At 39.5% G+C, this 18,455-nt stretch overlaps 1 protein-coding gene across 3 annotated transcripts in view; it reads left to right on the top strand.

Annotated features, from left to right (window-relative positions):
* Positions 1–473: 473 nt before the first annotated feature.
* The window catches only part of LOC133443801 (calcium-independent phospholipase A2-gamma-like), a 29,159-nt gene continuing 11,177 nt past the window's right edge, over positions 474–18,455 (top strand). The window contains exons 1-8 of one of the 3 annotated variants that reach the window (XM_061721044.1): positions 474–630; positions 1,522–2,829; positions 4,365–4,514; positions 5,752–5,903; positions 6,717–6,811; positions 7,881–8,052; positions 8,397–8,454; positions 10,466–10,657. In XM_061721044.1, coding sequence (XP_061577028.1) covers positions 1,597–2,829; positions 4,365–4,514; positions 5,752–5,903; positions 6,717–6,811; positions 7,881–8,052; positions 8,397–8,454; positions 10,466–10,657 — 2,052 coding nt within the window. In that variant the 5' untranslated portion in view covers positions 474–630; positions 1,522–1,596. The remainder of the gene's footprint in view (positions 631–1,521; positions 2,830–4,364; positions 4,515–5,751; positions 5,904–6,716; positions 6,812–7,880; positions 8,053–8,396; positions 8,455–10,465; positions 10,658–18,455) is intronic. The other 2 variants (XM_061721046.1, XM_061721045.1) reach the window with 2 other exon arrangements.

Genomic DNA, 18,455 nt, shown 5'->3' on the forward strand with positions numbered 1-18,455 from the left:
AAATTGTCTCTAGGCGCTTTCCAGAGACCCAGAGTATAACCCCCGAGCAATTATTACATAAACATAACATAAACAATGGCAGGTAAAAACTCGCCTAGTGGGAGAAAAACCTTAAGCCAATAATAAAACAATATAATAATAATAATAATAATAATAATAATAATAATAATAATTATTATTATTATAAGTATTATAATAATTATATATATATATATATATATATATATATATATATATATATATATATATATATATATATATATATATATATATATATATACATACACACACATAAATAAATAATAATAATACAATTAATATGAGTACGGTAATAAAAGTTGAACTTCTGCACGACGGTCATCTGTGAGGAGAATGTCTGCAGCCAATCAGAAGTGTCCTTTTATGGGCCAACTTTTTTTCCAGCCAATGGGGAGGCAGCTGGAGAACCACGTGATCGTTGTTTTTCTTCCCACGGTAGCCATGTCGTCATTCTAGAAACGATCAGACCGAGAGACTCCTTCCACCAAAACACGCTGTTATACTTGTGTGTTGATGTTGAAGAAGAGAGGGCAAATAATGAAACAATTAAAGGATTCTGGACTTTACTGAAACGCCGTCATTAAAAAGCTGGTATGAATTGTTACGTCTTCACGAATGGCAGCGTCGTAGCAAGCTGTGCTAAGCTAGATTTGTCTGTTTGTTATCTCTAATTTTATGTTGTTTGGATTGTTGTTTTATGTGCAAAAGTCATGCTGTTTTATTTTATTGTTAGAGAAAGGCATTTTTAGATAAAACCGAATAAGGGATAAGTGTTAGTATCGTGTTGTCATTTCGAAATGTCATTTTCTGTTTTCTTTCACTCATTATTTTCTGTCTGTCTTCTAAACATCCACGTGTTTCTTGTACCGCGGTTGAATTGGTTTGATATTGGATATTGGATATTCGACATTCAAAGACATCCATTTAACTTGTGATACATACCACTGATTTTGGTCATATTGCTTGTGATGTGTTCATGGTCATCTAGACTATATATCACAAGAGAGTAATTATTATAAAATCATATTATGGGCTGATTTAATGAGATTTAATGAATTCAACAGTCATAAAACTTGTGATACATAACACCAATTGTTTATTATGGGTGTTGAATTCATTAAACCACATTAATCAGCCCATAGTATGATTTTTTTTTTTTTAATAATTACTGTCTTGTGATATATAGTCTGGATGACCATGAACACATCACAAGTGGTTTGAAAACAATCAGTGTTATTTATCACAAGTTTTATGGGTGTTGAATTCATTTGGTGTTGAATTCATTAAACCTCATTAAATCAGCCCATAATATGATTTTATAATAATTACTCTCTTGTGCTATATAGTCTAGATGACCATGAACACATCATAAGCAATATGACCAAAATCAGTGGTATGTATCACAAGTTAAATGGATGTCTTTGAATGTCGAATATCCAATATCAAAACAATTCAACCGCTGTGTTTCTTGTCTGTTACCAGGTCAATGACAAAAGGGAGAGAGAGTGGAGATATTTCCTTTCTCTGGATGAGTTAAAAGTGTGATCTCTGAACAGGATGAATCAGAGATGGGCTCCAGATGTCTGGGGGAAAATAAGCAGAGCATCTCTCATGTGGCAGACCCAAACTCGGAAGTCAACCGCATCACTTTCCTTGTCTGTTACCCCTCACTTTAAGAATTATGTGCAACAGTCTAACTCCTACAACATCGGCTATCTAAGCTTGAGGCATTTCCATCACCTAAGGACCAGAGGCCGTAAGGGATGTAAAGCTAACCAGGTCAGACAGCGGCTGGGGCTCCACACCAGCTCCCAGTATTTGAACACTTCAGCCTCCAGGTGGTCCGCAGGTCTAAGTCAACACATGTCCCGCGTCAAGAGCACACTGGGCACAGTTTCAAAAGCTGTCAGTGGGACACATACTGAACTTCTGTCCAAAATCTCCCGTCTCAAATCTAATGCTTTAAAGGGAAGAACAGCGGGGGAGGCCAGTGCTGTATCGACACCAAGAGCTGAGTCTATTCCCACTTCCTCTACCAGTGCTCCATCTTCTTCATCTCCTGCACCCAAACCCGTTTTAGACTCTTCATCTGCCAGTCCATCTATTGCCACTTCGGTTGCCACTACTACTGCACTTGATGCAAATGCTACTACCTCCACTCATCCCCACACTTCTGCCCAGGTGACTGCTGCAGTCGTGACTGTGCGTGAAGGACAGGAGAAAAAGCTGAGACGTGTGGTTCCCATTGCTAAAGCCACCTGTGCCCGGAAGCCAGGTGAGCTTCCATCATCATTAAATGACAATGAGAGTAAGAGCACAGCTCCCAAAGAAACCACAGCACTTTTCCATCCAAGCACCTTTTCAGTCAGCCTGGATGAAACGTACACCTACGTAGCTCATCACGTCAACGCGTACTTCAGCAGCAGCACAAAGGCTCAGGACAAGAAAAGGGATAATGTTGAAAGCTCCTCTACATCCACTCAGGAGAAGCAAACCTCAAACCTCGTGCCGGTGTCTGATAAAACAAAGCCAGCTGCTCCAGCCACCACACCGGCCTCTAAGAAGAGTTTTGGACAGTACCTCTCCTATTCAGCTCCCACCATGCAGGCATTTGTAGGGAACTACATTGCTCCTCTCGTTCCGAAGTTCAGGACAGGGGAGACCACACCTGCAGTATTGGAGGAGAGCAAGTCTGAAGACATGGCAGTGAAACAGGATGAGGCCAAACTCAGTAAAGAGCAGATGGCTGCAGATGAGAAAGCCAAGAAACTTCTACTCCAACGAGAAAAGGTAAGCGCAACAAAATAATCATACTCTTTTGTAGTAAAAGTTAAAGGAGCCAGAGATTAACAAACTCATTCAAACATCCTATCAGGGTGATATTGGATTTTTCACTTTCATACAACTTCATATGAAGGTTTGGCGTTCTTTGTTAAGACTTAGATTCTATCAGTTTGGAATGTAATATTTGCATGTTATCCAATTGAGACGTGGTACCCTAATAATAAAAATGACTACTTTAGTTCTTAGCGTGTGGTGTATTATTGCAGGATGCTGTTCACACTCCGACACCCCTCATGACTCTACGTCTGCTTACATGCTGTTCTCCAAGTTCTGAGAATCTGTTTATAATAACTAAAAATAACTCTCATGTGGAGTTAAAGGAGTGTCATTTACATTGATGTTTACAGTAAACTGATATTATTTTAATAAGCACATGGTTAAAACATGATACTTTTATATATTCTAATTGTTAAAGGAATCCACAGTATAATTTATTAGGGCTACATATTCAAATATTTACAAAATCTAGGTTATTTTTCTTATTAGCTTATGATGTATCTATAGTGAAACAGTTTGTAGTCAAGTACATGTTGTGGGTTATTGCTTTATTTCAGGTGAAGATGTTTCATAATAATACCCTAACCTAGTTTTAACAACTTTTCCCGACCAGAACTAAGCTATCTCAAAATGTACGTGTCATGCCATATCTTTAAAATCCCATTTCCTAATGTATCTATGATACTGTATGTCTACGACGCGATCAAAATACCACAGAGATACAGCACAAACCACCCTTCTGACCATGAATTCACACCTCTATTCATAGTTGCTGGTTTTAGACGTTGGAGGGAATCACAAAACTCCACCCGCCACCCTCCACTGCAGGGTGTGCCTCTTTTAAAACCAGTGTTACAGTTTTGCACGGTATGATTGTGCAACATACAGCATGATGTAGGATGATGGATCGGATAAAGACGATAGAGGCTGAATAATTTGGCTCTGATATGGGTCTGTGATGGAACTGCTCACCAAGTAACACATTTTCTGCACAAGCCGGCCATAAAAACTGAAGTGGTCGTGATATGCCAGAGTTAAAACGAAAACACTTAAAAAAATAAAAACTAAACTAATGACAGTTAACCCTGTTTGAAAGTGGGATCCTAAAACTTTAAGCGTTCTTTGTAAAATAGAAAAATGTTCCCCTGCTTAATATCCAGCTTTTTTTGTACATAATTGAGTTTGCTCTGTTGCTTAAACTATACTGTAAATTTACAAAGAATAATGCAATGTTAGATCAGAATGAAAAGGGTAAAAGCATGCATGTATCACTGTAACTCTAGAATGGAAATAAACATGCATGTGTTGCATCTTTAAAAAAAAAAAAGAAAATACTAATATGATGGCCTTCTGTACATATTCTGTTATAATGTCAATGAGTGAAAAAGGTTTTATTCATTTATTTTTGCTAAGTCATACAAGATTTAAGAGTTTGACTGTTAAGCTAGTGATACCATTAGTCCCTGAATTATTTTCTGTCCTAGATCATTGCCAGGGTGAGCGTGGACAACCGTACTCGTGCACTAGTTCAGGCTCTTCACAGAGCATCAGATGTCAGAGTCTACATCAACAGGGTGGAGGACTTGAGCTACCACCTCTTGGAGTTTCCAGAAACACGTTGTGTTGCAGTCAAGGTGAGAAATGTAGAGCTTATATTGCAGTTGTCTCCCCCCCATATTAACAGCTGTTGTTGTTGAGAAGATGAATGATCAGAAATACATTTTTGTCAACAGATTTGCATATGCAGTGACAGAAATTCCTGAAGGTGTCAATACTGATATACATCCAGTATGTACTGACTCTACCTAGAAGCCAGCAAAAAATACCCAGAGAGGTTAAATGATTAAAGAGCACTACAAAGCAGCAGTTGTCGTTCATGACGAGCTTTATAAATGCAGTCTGCCAATAATAAGACATCAATTTTGAGGAATAACGAGATTCAGATTTGTGCTGTTTGTGCACCGTGAATCACTAGAGAAATTCAGAGAGCAGTAAAGGGAAGTTCAAACCACATCAGAAATGATGTAATGACATAGATGATTTGCTGCTGCACACATGGAAAAGTCGTCCGCTTCTTAAAATGTTCCATAGTCCAACCGGGTCTGAAATGGCTCCAACACCAGGACCGGAACAGTGCTTTAAGTTCGTTCAAAAGATGTATAAGATCTATTGGTGGCAGCTTTGGAAACAGGTTTGGGTTGTTCTCTCTTTAGACTCTTATGCAGCTACAAGTTCACGGCCTACTGGGACATTTATTCATATTGTAACCTTATTTTTGAGAATATGAAAAATGCATTCATTGTTTCAGCATTTCTTGCCCAACTGGCTGTTTTTATTTCTGTAAATTCAGCAATAGTTTTTGAATCAATTGGCTGTGGGGAAACTGATGGCTGTAGAAATGTAACAAAATGTCTGTATTGCTGTGCTATGAGAAAAAGAGCGCCCTCAGACATCTCACTCATCGGCTTTTCTGTCTGGTTTATAGATTTAGGTGTTGTGATTTATTCATATGGCTTATGTAAGTTAGTGTAGTCACACTGATATTCACTTGATTAATTGTTTAGTGTTTCAGATGTGACACATTTTCATTACTCTTTGAAAACTGTTTCCAGTCTCCTTAGCTAAGTACATATTTATTAATAACTTAATTTATTGATAACTAACACTGCCTTGTGACGGATACATTAATACAGCGACAACAAGGAAAGTGTATCACTTCCAGCATACATAATATCAGTGTCATATTGGTTGGTTCTCACATTTAAACTTCTACTTTGCACATGTACCTGGTACTTTTTGCTGCGGTTTTGTTGTGGTAGACAGAATGATTTAAGTTGACTGCTGATTGTCGGTGTGTGTTTTGCTCCTCAGGAGAAAGTCATCCCCTGCCTTCTACGCCTGATGCAGGCCGACGATCCTGGTTTAAGGGCAGCGGTCAGAGAAGCTCTAGCGCTAGTCGGCCATCATCAGCCGGTCAAGGGCCGAGGCATACGGATCCTGTCCATCGATGGAGGAGGCTTACGGTAAAAACTAAGGCCACGTTTACACGTAGCCGGGTATTTACAAAAACGGATATTTTCCCCTCTACGTTTTCAAAAATATCCTCGTTTACACAAACCCACATGAAAACGGTGTTAACGTCATGCCGGCCAATCAGAATCCTGGAAAAAACATCAACAAATGACACGTTTAACTTCCAGTTAAGGCTGATTTATGGTTCCGCGTTACACCAACGCAAAAGCTACGGCGTAGGGTACGCGGCGACGCACACCGTACGGCGCGCATCGCCGCGTACTTTACACCGTAGGCTCTGCGTCGATTTAACGCGGGACCATAATTCAGGCTTTACTTCAAAGACGGAACGAGAGTCTGAGAGAATTTAAAACAGGTAAAATAAAAGAAAATATTGACGGTGGCCAAACAAATTGTAAACACAGGTCGCACTCATGACGCTGCTGGTGACGTTTCTGTCGCATAATGTGACGTAAATCTCCGTTTTCCTCCGTTTTCTCTGTTTAGACGCAAACGTGAAAACGGAGTTTTTGAAAATCTCAACTTTGGCCGGAATTTTCAGAAATGATCGTTTTTGGGGGCTTTGACCTCCGTTTTCGTGTAAACGAAGGGCCAAAATGCATGAAAACGCCTCCGTTGTTGCTCCGTGTAAACGGGGCCTAAGCCTGTTTCTGACAAATCAACCATAAACCATATGCTTGTTTCACATTTCGACACAGTGTTCATTGAATATATTCCTGATAAATATGAAATTAAACCTTCAGTTTCCCATGTTATACTGTATATATGTATAATCTTGAGTATGTCTGGTGTTATTCTTGTAGGGGACTTCTTGCTCTCCAGACTATACACAGGCTGGAGGCCCTGACTGGCAAACCTATTTACAAACTGTTCGACTACATTTGTGGCGTCAGCACAGGTATGTTGTCCCGCTGCCCTACTTGAGTGTGTGTGTGTGTGCGTGTGTGTGTATAGACAGCAGCATGTTTTGTGGATTATCAGAGCAGAGTGAAACATTGAGAAGAGCACAGGCCAGACTGGCAGCACAGATCACTCACTGACCTATTTATTGCTCTGTACTTTGTTTTGACCTTAATTTTCCCAGCAGCTCCACCCACGTCAGTACTGCTCTTTTGACTTTGTCTGGGACAAAATAAATGTTATATAGTTATATTACTAGTATTTATTGCTATACTGACTTTTAGAAATTGGCAGATACTGAATTTGTGTGTAAATCTGTTGTAAGTGCTGTCGGAAGATCCATTTTGCCCTTCAGTAAGAAGAACGGCCACTAAGGGGCGCTGTGGTCAATCTTCAAAACGTTCCCCATCAAGCTGCCTTGCTGTTTTCGTATCACTGCAGATTTGGAAAGCTGTAATTTATTCACGGAGCACATTGGACTGTAATAACTATTAGTCTGTTTGTCTGAAGTCCTCTCAGGCTTAATCTTCACCATTTGGATTTTCAAACTAATTATCACATTTAATGAATGTTGTCAGATAATAATGCTATCTGCCTGCCAGATCAAGCAACGTTCGCACTTTGGAAACTGCTGTGAGCCACATATGTCCTCTTTGATTACCCACATTATTCAGGTAGACCCCTCCTCTGCTCTCACAGTAATGTTCCAGCTTCTTGATTGTGTTTGGGATCCTTAATCATGGGAGAGAGAGCAGATGTTGTAACACTGAGAGATCTAATGATCGTGTCAGTACCATTTACTTCCTCGCTTATCAATGGATAAAGGTATTCCCAACAAACAATCTTTTGATCTGATTATCTTCCTATCAGTCTCGTCCTGTAAGTGTCACGGCACAGGCTTCAGGATAGCACCACAACAAGACAATGTCTTGTTTTGTTAGCGTCTCATATGATCTTGTTACATTGTCAGTTTAATGATTAAAGCTGTTCTTCTTCCCGTAAATAACAGCATATCTTTTTACATTCCCAGCACATCTCAGTTTCTCTCCCTCTTGTTCTTCCCTCAGGTGCTGTCTTAGGGTTTATGCTCGGGGTGCTTCAGATCCCTGGGAAAGACTGTGATGATCTTTACCGGAAGCTGGGTTCAGATGTTTTCAAACAGAATATGATCGTAGGAACCGTGAAGATGGGCTGGAGCCACGCTTTCTACGACAGCGAAGCCTGGGAGAGCATCCTCAAGTCAGTTTCATTGTTATTGTTCGTTAGAGGGTGCTCATTGTCCTGATGCTAATTGGAGGAATGCAGCAAAAGTGATGTAACGTTGCTCGGTCAAACAGAACACGTTTGGACTATTAATCTTTAATAACAGAAAGATGTCTGAAGTACATGCAGATTTTTGTAAAAGCCCGTCAACAGTTTAATTTAGTGTAACTAAATTCTAATTAAAGACTGTGGAATTCATTTCATTTGTATAATGTGGAAGTATTTACTACATCTAGGAAAACAAGTCAATATTTAGTCACAATGTAACTCATGATTCATCTAACCAGAGAATAACATTACCTTTTCTGTGCCTTTAACAGAGAAAAAATGGGCTCTCATCTCTTGGTGGAAACTGCGAGAAACCCTGAATGTCCCAAGGTGAGCTTTAGAAGACGGTCCGCTTCATTATCCGCCTCTTCATCTGTTGTGGCAGCAGGCCTCAGGCCACATTTTTTTTCTCTTTTTTATTGGAAGATTTCAGATAAAGTACTGTTAAAAATCTTTTACATTTTTATGTAAGACAGGTCAATGGAAAATACAGTCCAAAGCCATGTAAACATGTTGTTAAGGAAGCTTACATGATCTAAGATGTTTGTAGACTTCTCTGAGGCTCAGGGAGCAGAGGTGATAAGACACGGTTGGAATGTAAATCCGTATCACAAAACTTGCATTTTTCATCTGTTTTGATCTGAGATGCATCCTCGTCCCCAAATAAAATGTTACCCTGAACGCAGGGACGTGCGGTCAGGGGAGTCATCATGTAACCATTAAAGTTTAATGTTTATTAATGAGATATTTAGTTTCGCTGATGGGAAATAAAACCGCAGTGAAAAAGGCACAGGGTGAGGCAGACAATACTCTGCCTCACCTGAAGGGGGCGAACGTGAGTAAACGCCGTTCGCTCACGTACTAAAATAAGGAGGACTTTTACAACAAAGTAACGGAGGTTTTTGTGGCGAAGGACAGTCGCATGGACTTAATTTACAAATAAAAGTAAGACCAAAAACACTTTCAGTCTTATAAAAAAGAGATTAGACTAAGAAAAATAAAATAAAATGTTTAAAAACTAAATTGGCCTTAAAGGAGCTTGAGGCCGGATTGAGGCAGGATTTATGAAAAACATTCGTATACGTTTAAGTTTTCTAGTAATAATGTCAGATGAAGCGTTCCTAACCCAAAAAAATGAGCCCTCTAGTGTATCTCTCCGTTGCCTTGAACAGGCTGTGTGCTGCAAAATGTGCTGCAATTCGGGCCCAAATTTCCCGCGCTGGGCTGCGGATGTGACGTCACATGACGCTGCATGCGCGTTCTCCCCGTTCTCCCGTGCCGGCTTCACTGTTGGCTGCAGTACCCCCGACGGCCGTCGTGGTGAAGTGTGGCGCTAGAGAGTCTCATTTCTTAAAAGGAGCCTCAAGCTCCTTTAAATAAAATATTCTTTGTTTTTCTTTTCATGCTTTTTGTTGAGCAATCTGTATTAAATTGATTAAAGTATCAGAATTAAACGTTTTAAAAACAACTGAATATTTCACTAAAGGTCAAAATTTAAATCTGTGGTTTTGTACACCAGTCTATACTCTCATTTATGAATTGTATGAATTATAGAATTGCGACGGCCTATACATGGATGGTGTAGAGCAAATGCACGTTTTTCTTACCTTTACGTATCTGTACCGTGTGTGTGTGTCCGTGTGTTTTTTTGTGAAGAATGCTGATGAGATATGAAATAACCAGTAGCCAATTGAATAAGCTACCCTTTTTGGTTTATATACCGTATTTTCTGGACTATAAGCCGCATCCGCTCTATTTAAAAAAAAAAAAACAATAAAAAAATGATATACAAGCCGCACCCGTATATAAGCCGCATCCGCTCTATTTAAAAAAAAAAAAAGGATATGCAAGCCGCAGATATTTATGTTGTTAGATTAGATATTTACTACATGTACAAAACGATTTTGAACTGTAAATGATGTACATGTTTGTATCTAAATAGATCTTTCCTAACAGTGTCTTTTAACACGGCAGCAACTTTGCTGATTAAAACGGGACAGAACCAAGAGAAAATAACCGGTATTTATTTATCTATTTATCTGTTTGAAATCTGCTTCTACCTACTTCTATCTGCTAAAGAAGAAGTAGTGTATTCTTTGCATTTATTTTGTCTTAGTTTTTATTCTAATTCCGGTTAGCACTCCCCCTAGCGGTGGAAGAAAAATCCACAGAATAGCCGCACCTTTGTATAAGCCGCACGGTTCAAAACCCATGAAAAAAGTAGCGGCTTATAGTCCAGAAAATACGGTATTTGTAAATCTGACACTAAAGGAGTCAGTGCCTCACCAACCATGAACCTCACCGCACGTCACTGCCTGAACGTCTTTTCCGTTACCTGCAGGTGGCTGCCGTGAGCACCGTCGTGAACAGGGGTCCTCTGAAGGCGTACGTCTTCAGGAACTACAACCTGCTGCCCGGGCTGCGCTCACACTACCTGGGGGGCTGCCAGCACCAGCTGTGGCAGGCCATCCGCGCCACGTCGGCAGCCCCCGGGTATTTCCAGGAGTTCTCTCTGGGAAATGATCTCCACCAGGTTAGTCCCATCGACAGCAGGTCAGGGGGAGCAGCGGTAACGCCGGATGGTTACCCGTTTGTGTCTGAAATGTCTCATAGACAGGTTTGTTACAGTAGTGGTAAAAGGATATTACTCTTACAGTTACTCATCTGACTTTCATGTTCACACAATATACATTATTTACAGAGTGACAGTTTAACAGCAGTCCTCCGCCACACACTGCAGGGTTACATTAAAATGCTTTGCGTATTCTCTGTTGATGGTTTAGAGGTTGAGGGATTTCTTGAATCCTAATGAGAGAAATCCTCTCTACAACCGGAGGGAGGGAGGAACTCCATTTCCTTTTTGTCACTGTTTATATCCAGTTAGCTTCATTTTGGCTGACGAGTGAGGAGGAAAGTCATCATGAAACACAATCGAATCCATCTCCTGTAGACTGGTACGCATCAGCCAGCCGGATGCCTAACAAACCATCAGTCTATTCCAGTATTTTCCAGATCAATATGCACGTCTGCATTGGGATGTGGCAGAAAGCACAGATGGCGTGACTAAAGACATCCAAGAAAACAACAAACCATTTTTCACTCATTAAAAATGTTAGTTATGAGTTATTTTGATGGAAATCATGATTTGTAAATCCCGCTTGGCTTCCAGTGAATATAACCTTCCACATTCAGACGTCAGTATCTCCTGAAATTCTCATTTAAAGCACAGATGTGGTGCAAAGACTCTTGACTATCTCAACTAAGACTCAGCATATGGGCTCGTGTTCACATAAAAGGGCAACATGCAGCATCGATGAGCTTAGACTCCTAATTGGAATCTGGGTTTGTTGCATATGAAGATAGGGAAGTGCGGGGGGGGGCGAATGAAAGAGACTATTTGATGAAATCCCTCCTATCGAGGGAGATTTCCACAACATGCCATGCAGCAGGTCTCCCCGTACTTTGAGATGCATAAATTATCCCAATCAGTGCTACTCAATCCACTTTGTTAGAGTAAAGGGACAGACTTTATTATGGAATTGCTTTTTCAAGGTCTGCTAGTTCATCAACAGCAAGACATTTCATGCCTTGAGAGGATGAAACAACAGCAGCATTATAATATATTAACATATTTCAGATATGTTTGTTTATTGTTTTTTTTTATTACATTTAACTCAAAAGAAGTTAAAAAATAAACTTAACTAAATGAAATTTGGAAGCTTTATTGTCAGTGTAGTAAAAATGTTTCCCCTTCTGGTTCATGTAATCCCAGGTATCTGTGACCCATCAGTAATTTTTGCTCTCTCAGATTGTTTCTATTAGGCCAAGAAAAATGTAGTCGAAAAGACTTATTCAGTGACATACTGCCAAACTAAAATGATTTATAGTTTGGTTCCATACAATGTGGCAGTGGCACTTGTGTGCTTGAATATGCCAAAAATGACCGATTTGGAAAGTCTATCTAAACAATCCTCTTCAAAAACTTCTTTTAAAAACTCTCTGTTACACAGCATGAAATGTGATATGTGTACAATAAATAAATGTAAAGTAATTTCATGATCGACACGTGAAATATGCTTTCCATAAGTATATACTATATACTGGTTATATAGACATAAAGAAAGTAAAACCCAATTTGAGGAAAAAAAATCTTATTTGTCAAAGACGGTGTTGATAGTTTTTTTTTTACTTTTATGTAAATGATTCTGTTGAACCACAATTCAAAATCAAAGTCTGAATTTCATTAGTTGCTTTAAAAAAAAAATCATTTGTTGTTACTTTTGTCATTTTTTTCCCCAAACTTATTTCTGTGGGCTTTTTTTAATTTTTATTTAATGCAAGGATCCCTACAAATTTGCTTACATATTTTTACACTTATCTAACATTTGTTTTAAAACCACATTTTACATCATGAAGTTGCTGAGATTTATTTACTGTATTTTTGTTTGGGTTGTTTTTGAGTGGGAATTTCAAACGTAGATCTTCAGAACATATCATGTAGATTCTCACCACTTAAGAATCAATTTCCGCGTTTGACCAACATCCAAATTCCATCTGCCGTTCTGATGACTTTATTTACTGGCTATTTGAAACCAGTGTTGAGGACAACATGCTGTCTGTATGATGCCAGGATTCCCTTGAGTTGGAGTCATCTCAGTCTTCTGCAAAAACGCCCACAGACTTCTCCAGTTAATTCAAACTGCACACAATCGCCCTTTTGTGCAGCGGGTTCGAGTGTTGCAACGCCGTGTGCTGAATGACGGCCGGAATTCTCAAGCTGTGCTTGAAGACAGTTGATTCTTTTTTTTTTTTTCTTTTTTTTTTGACACGTCTGCGGCTCTGCAGGCTGGAATGGAAATCCAACAGAGCCTTGACAGACGTAACATACTGTAGGATAAATTGTAACTTAGAGCAAAACCTTTGAAGCAGAGCATTATCAAAGCCTGACAGTAGCTACCATAGCCTCTGAGAGGATGCTTTAGTGATGGGGGGAACAAGGGGAAAAGGAGTGGGAAATAAAGGAGATGAAGGGAGGAGGTGCATGTTCCATTTTAAAGCTCTCTTTCTGTTATCTCAGCTCTAAAGACCGCAGAAGTAGAAAGACCTCAGACGTTTAACAGAGGATGCCAGGGCATGCGTGGAATGGCGAGGAGGACCCAGATTTTTTCTGCTTGGTTGCCATGGTGGCTCTTGAGGCGATAGGGAGGAACGGGCAGCTTGTTTTGTGCCCATCCTGGCCAGCATTTGATGGGAGGCATAAAAGCAGTGAGCCGCCGCCCTCCCCCAGTGTGAAATCATGAGAATGGCACGATGGCATCATGCTCAGCAGAAAGACTTCACACAGCCACAAATGGGGAAAGTCCGATTTCCCCCCCCCCCCCCCCCCCTCTAACAGATAAACAAATATCAAACATTAGTCCAAGAAGACATTAAATCAGGCTGCTTTGAGAGTAAAACAGCGTGTGACATAATAGATGGCTATTTCAAAAGTGTAGCTCAAGATATCACACCTTTTGGATCTCAGTTTTCACTTCTTTCCTTTTTTTACACTTTAAATGTCCTTTTGAAGGGAAGTTTTTGGAGTTAACACGGTCAGCTCCACAGTGCGAACAGAGGAGAGAAAAGATCTGGCAGATTCGGAACGGTGACAGAGGATCCGTTTGAGTTTCAGTCACCTTCTCATCCCAGATCTCTCCTCTCGTGTTGATCCATGAGACCTGGGCCTGCAGGCTGAGGGAGGAGGGAAACCAGACGTTTTGGCCAGATTTTGCACTGCAGGGTTCAAACAATATGATAAGCAGTAAAAAAAAGTGCATGGTTCAAATATTTTCAGGTTGGTTTCAGGGTTTCATATGTAGAAATAAATCAGATCAGAATTGGATTTGTGCATTTTCATCTGCAGTTGAAGCGGGGTGATCAGATGTTCACCATGTCAGACGTCCTTAAGAATGTGATGGTGGTGAGTGACGTAAACACAGATGGACCAGCTCTTTCTTCTACTATTTAAAATGTGCCTAATCGTTTGCTGACCTCCAAGAATGTTTCGGAAAGCAAAGGCTTGGATAATATGATCCATTGTGTCTTTAACAACTTCAAGAAGGATGAGGAAGACTGGGGTTCTGTTGTAACCGTTAAAACCATAATAATAATAATAAAATAAATAAATAATGAATACCACCTCTTTTTTTTCTCTGTTCCTGCCAAACTTTTTACTTACCAATGGCCAAGCTCGTCTACTTTGTAATTTTGTTTCCTCAGTTAATCAGCATTATCAGATATCAGATATGGTTCACTTTTGAAAGATAATAAATAAATCAGAATGATCAGAATTAGCCGTCAAGACCTGCAGTGGAAATGCAGGCGTTACTTCCTTATTTTATCCCCAATTTATGTTTTGTACAACCAGTTTATTTCACAAAAATTCTCGTTGTTCTCTTTCATTAGTTACATTTTTTTTATCAATGACATTTTCACGGTTTTTAATGAGAGGATGTTAGAAAAGTTCAAGGATCACTGTCCTGGAAACATTGAACATTTTCCTCCTGTGAGTAAAACCACTCATAACAGTGACAGTAACATCATCTGTATTTACCTAACTGATTGCTCTTTTCACTCTGTCAGACACGTGTTCTTCTACATGCACAAACACTTGATTGAACTGGCACATTAGTGTGGGGATTAGGCTGGCCCGCTGCTCAAGCTGACTGACGGCAGCATCAGCTTTACCAAATCTTCCTCTGCCTCTTCACGCAATGCATCACTTTTAACGGACCAGTTAACTGCAGTGCTTCTGGGTGCCATTCCTTTGAATAATTCTCAAATTTAAACCCTGTATTGGAATTTAGTGGTCAGTACGTCTGTATTAAAGTAACCTTAGTCGCAGTGAAACGGCACAGAAATAAGTTTACAATGTCCAGTAGGGAAATGATCAAATGATGGTTTCTAATGTGAAGTCCTCAAGTATGTGCATAAAACCACAAGGGATTCCAGATCCAGTAAATATAAACGAGGGGTTCAACACACATTTATATCACTCCATAAACTGTCACAGTTTAATCTCAGTGGCTACAGGCAGCAGCAGGGATGATTAATTGTTCCAATACTTGTATCAGCAGCATGTGGGAAAAGGTAACCGTCCACAGCCTGTTTGAGGTTTTTTTGTTTTTTTTGCCCGGGGCAAAGCTGGAAATCTTGCTCTCTTACAGACAGGCTCTTCTTCTGTTTATGGCTTGGCAAGATGATTTATACCTCAGTGCAACCTTTGGGGGTCCGTGAAGCTAAAAGGTCACGTGGGGAACTAGTAATTACATAATATGGCATGAAGACCTCTGACTTGGATGAGCCACAACATAGGAGTCGCCAGTCACACCATTGTCATCCCTGTTTATCAAAGTGATGTTTTTATGTGGAGCGGATGCCTTTCAGACAATTGATGTTCCTCAAGGAGAATAATTTATTTTATTATTATTACATACACATTGACTGGGATCTTTTCTTTTTTGAGGAAACGGCATGAATTGGGTTTTGATCATTAGTCTAAATTAAACATCCAGAGCATTTCGCACAATGTCCGTGGAAACAATCTGCTCATTGTGACAAACGTGTGCATCAGTTATGTAATGCTTCCTTTTATTGAGAAAAAAGAGCCTCATTTGCAGAGCTTAATTACAAATCATGACGCCACTCAGTCCAGCTTCGTCAAAGAAGCCAGTCAAGTGGGTGACATAAGCACACCTGCAAAAACGCAGCACCATTTATGTATACGTGTGTGTATGTGTATATGTATGTATATATATAAATACATATATGCTGATGGCTCATCTCATTTAGATTTGAGCAAGAGATGTTCTCTCTTGTGGCTTTTATAAATGGCTCAAACACATGCAGATGAGAATGTTTACTCACAGTTTATGGAGCCCGAGAGATATAGAAATACACAAGGAGAATGAAGAAGAGGCGTGCTGTCCCGGCTAATAAGAGCCGACACACTCTGAGGCGTGAAATGACTTTTCCTGATTTTGATGATAGCAACTCTTTCCCATTCAAATCAGCCCTTCGCCACTAACACAGCTTAAATGGGCACAATGACGATAAGCTCCCACAGTTAATGAGAACCCAATTCTCAAACAGCGACGTATACAGCAGCATGTAAATAAATTTGCAACCTTGCTCCACTTAAACAGAAATGAGCTAATCTCCATGAGGCATAGAGAAGTTTAAAAGAAAACATTATTTTCAACATTTTCAGTACCATTGATGGCTTTTTAAGTTTTGCAACATTTTAAGTGAGTGACAAAAAAAGGAGAAGGCACCATGTAGAAGTTTATAAGAACATAGCAAGCGGTTTTTAGACGTTGCAGAAATAGCAAAATATCAGAATTCTAACTAATGTCTGAAAGGAGCAAACCTATTTGAAGGAGCCGCTCGTGGGGTGACCTAAAAGGCAGAACAAAATTCCTGTTTGATCGCAACAGACCTTCAGGAAGGTTTAGCGGAGCTGCTTTGCAGTTATTCGGCTGTGCTGCCTCACTTACACAAATAAAATCTTTTACAAAATATTTCCTGCATCCAAAAATCACCACCAAAAATTTAAAATGTAACCTTTAAATAACCTTCTGGCCTCAATTCAAGAGAAAAGGATGCCTAATTCAATGAAAAGAATACACATGGAACTAATAAGCATCTGTTGCAACCAGTCATTTAGGGCACTTTAAGAGGCAAAATAGATTCAAGTAAATGAGCAAAAATCTTTTAAGTAAATGAAATACTGTCAAAAGTAGATGAAAGGTGGATAACCTCTACAATAAAACTGTGGTCCTGATATGATAGCTGTTACTTTTGATGCATGAAGCTTAAAGTCTTAATAAAAACAAACAGTAAATGTACAAAACGGTACATATGATGTTAGTTTAAACTGAAGCGGCAATTTTTAAGGCTTATCACAGAACAACACACTGCACTGAGCTAGAGTTACGTATGTTTGACTCTAACGGGTGAACTAATAATCAACTAACTTCTTCCTAATATTTTTTTTAGTTTTTCTTTAATATCCAACTGAACAATGGTTAAACTACTGCTACTTTCTGTACTGCAAAAGTAATTGAAGTTTTGATTTGCTGATGTAAGATTTCCTTCCGTGTTTGTAGTTGATGTCATTTATGTGGCGTGTCGCAGATGGTAAAACGGAGCAGCGGGTCTTTATCGCACTTGGTGCTTCATGTAATTTTATTGTATAAAAACCTGATAATGGACAACTTTTCAAGCCACAAGCTGAGCTGAGGGTTTATCATTGCCTCTTAAAGTGCCTTGGCTTACAAAATAATTGAAAATCTTAGGATAAACCTCCAAATAAGTAGTGCACGCAAGATGGTCCAAGAAGGCTTTTTACGGGAAGAATTAGTGAAAATCCCCCAAACAAGAATAAAAAGGCCAATTTAAAAAGTGCAACTTGCCAAAGCGGGTATTAGCAGGCGCCAGCCATGGAAGGTACCCTAAACAAAAGCTTTTTCTATTTTGAAACTGTCGGAGACCAAAATAAAATGGCAGCCTTGCATAAGATATTAAAAAAGTTCCCAGTAACAGACATTTGTTCAGGGGTGCCCACTTTCTAAATCATTTCTTGATGTTTGTTAATCTTTTATGTCATTAAAGAAATCTCTTCTAAAACAAAAAAAGAAGACATTTTCAGGTAAATTTGCAGCCTAAATATATTAAACATTTTCTTCAAATGCAGAGATGCCACTTAGATGAGAACTCTGTAAGTAAAAATAAAATTGAGTTGATTTGGGCGATCAGATCCTGAAGGTGAGGCCAGATTGGGATCAAAGTTGGAATTTCTTTGTATCGGCTGAAACTTTACTCTCAGGGATTGTTTCACATCAAGCAAATGCTTTCTTTTGAACAGAGTTTAATATTTGAGGACATGTATCTGCTGTCACACGGCACGCTTCAGCCTGAGCAACAATAGCCTGCTATTATAATGGAAGCAACCTTTAACCTCACAACATGCTGCATGTTTGACAGACAGCTACAGTTGGGGAATTCTGCATGCATAGCTCATTTGTAGTTTGTCATAAGGAGATTATTTTACCTATTTCACCCCATGCTTGGAAACAGGAATGTGCGAACCGTGCGACCGCACGGGGCCTTGCACCTTGCGCCTCCAAGGGGCCTCGCGCTATGGGCCGTTTTTCTTTCTTCAATTTTTTGTTTTTGTTTTTTTTTTCCCTTATAAATATCAACAGTCACATTCCATTACAGACCTAAATGTGTACTAGTCTGTGCATATCAATAAATATATGTGCAATGATGCGCGTGTCTGTTGTTCAATA

Source organism: Cololabis saira, chromosome 5 (assembly GCF_033807715.1).
Source record: "Cololabis saira isolate AMF1-May2022 chromosome 5, fColSai1.1, whole genome shotgun sequence".
In the NCBI taxonomy this organism is placed as follows: Eukaryota; Metazoa; Chordata; class Actinopteri; order Beloniformes; family Belonidae; genus Cololabis; species Cololabis saira.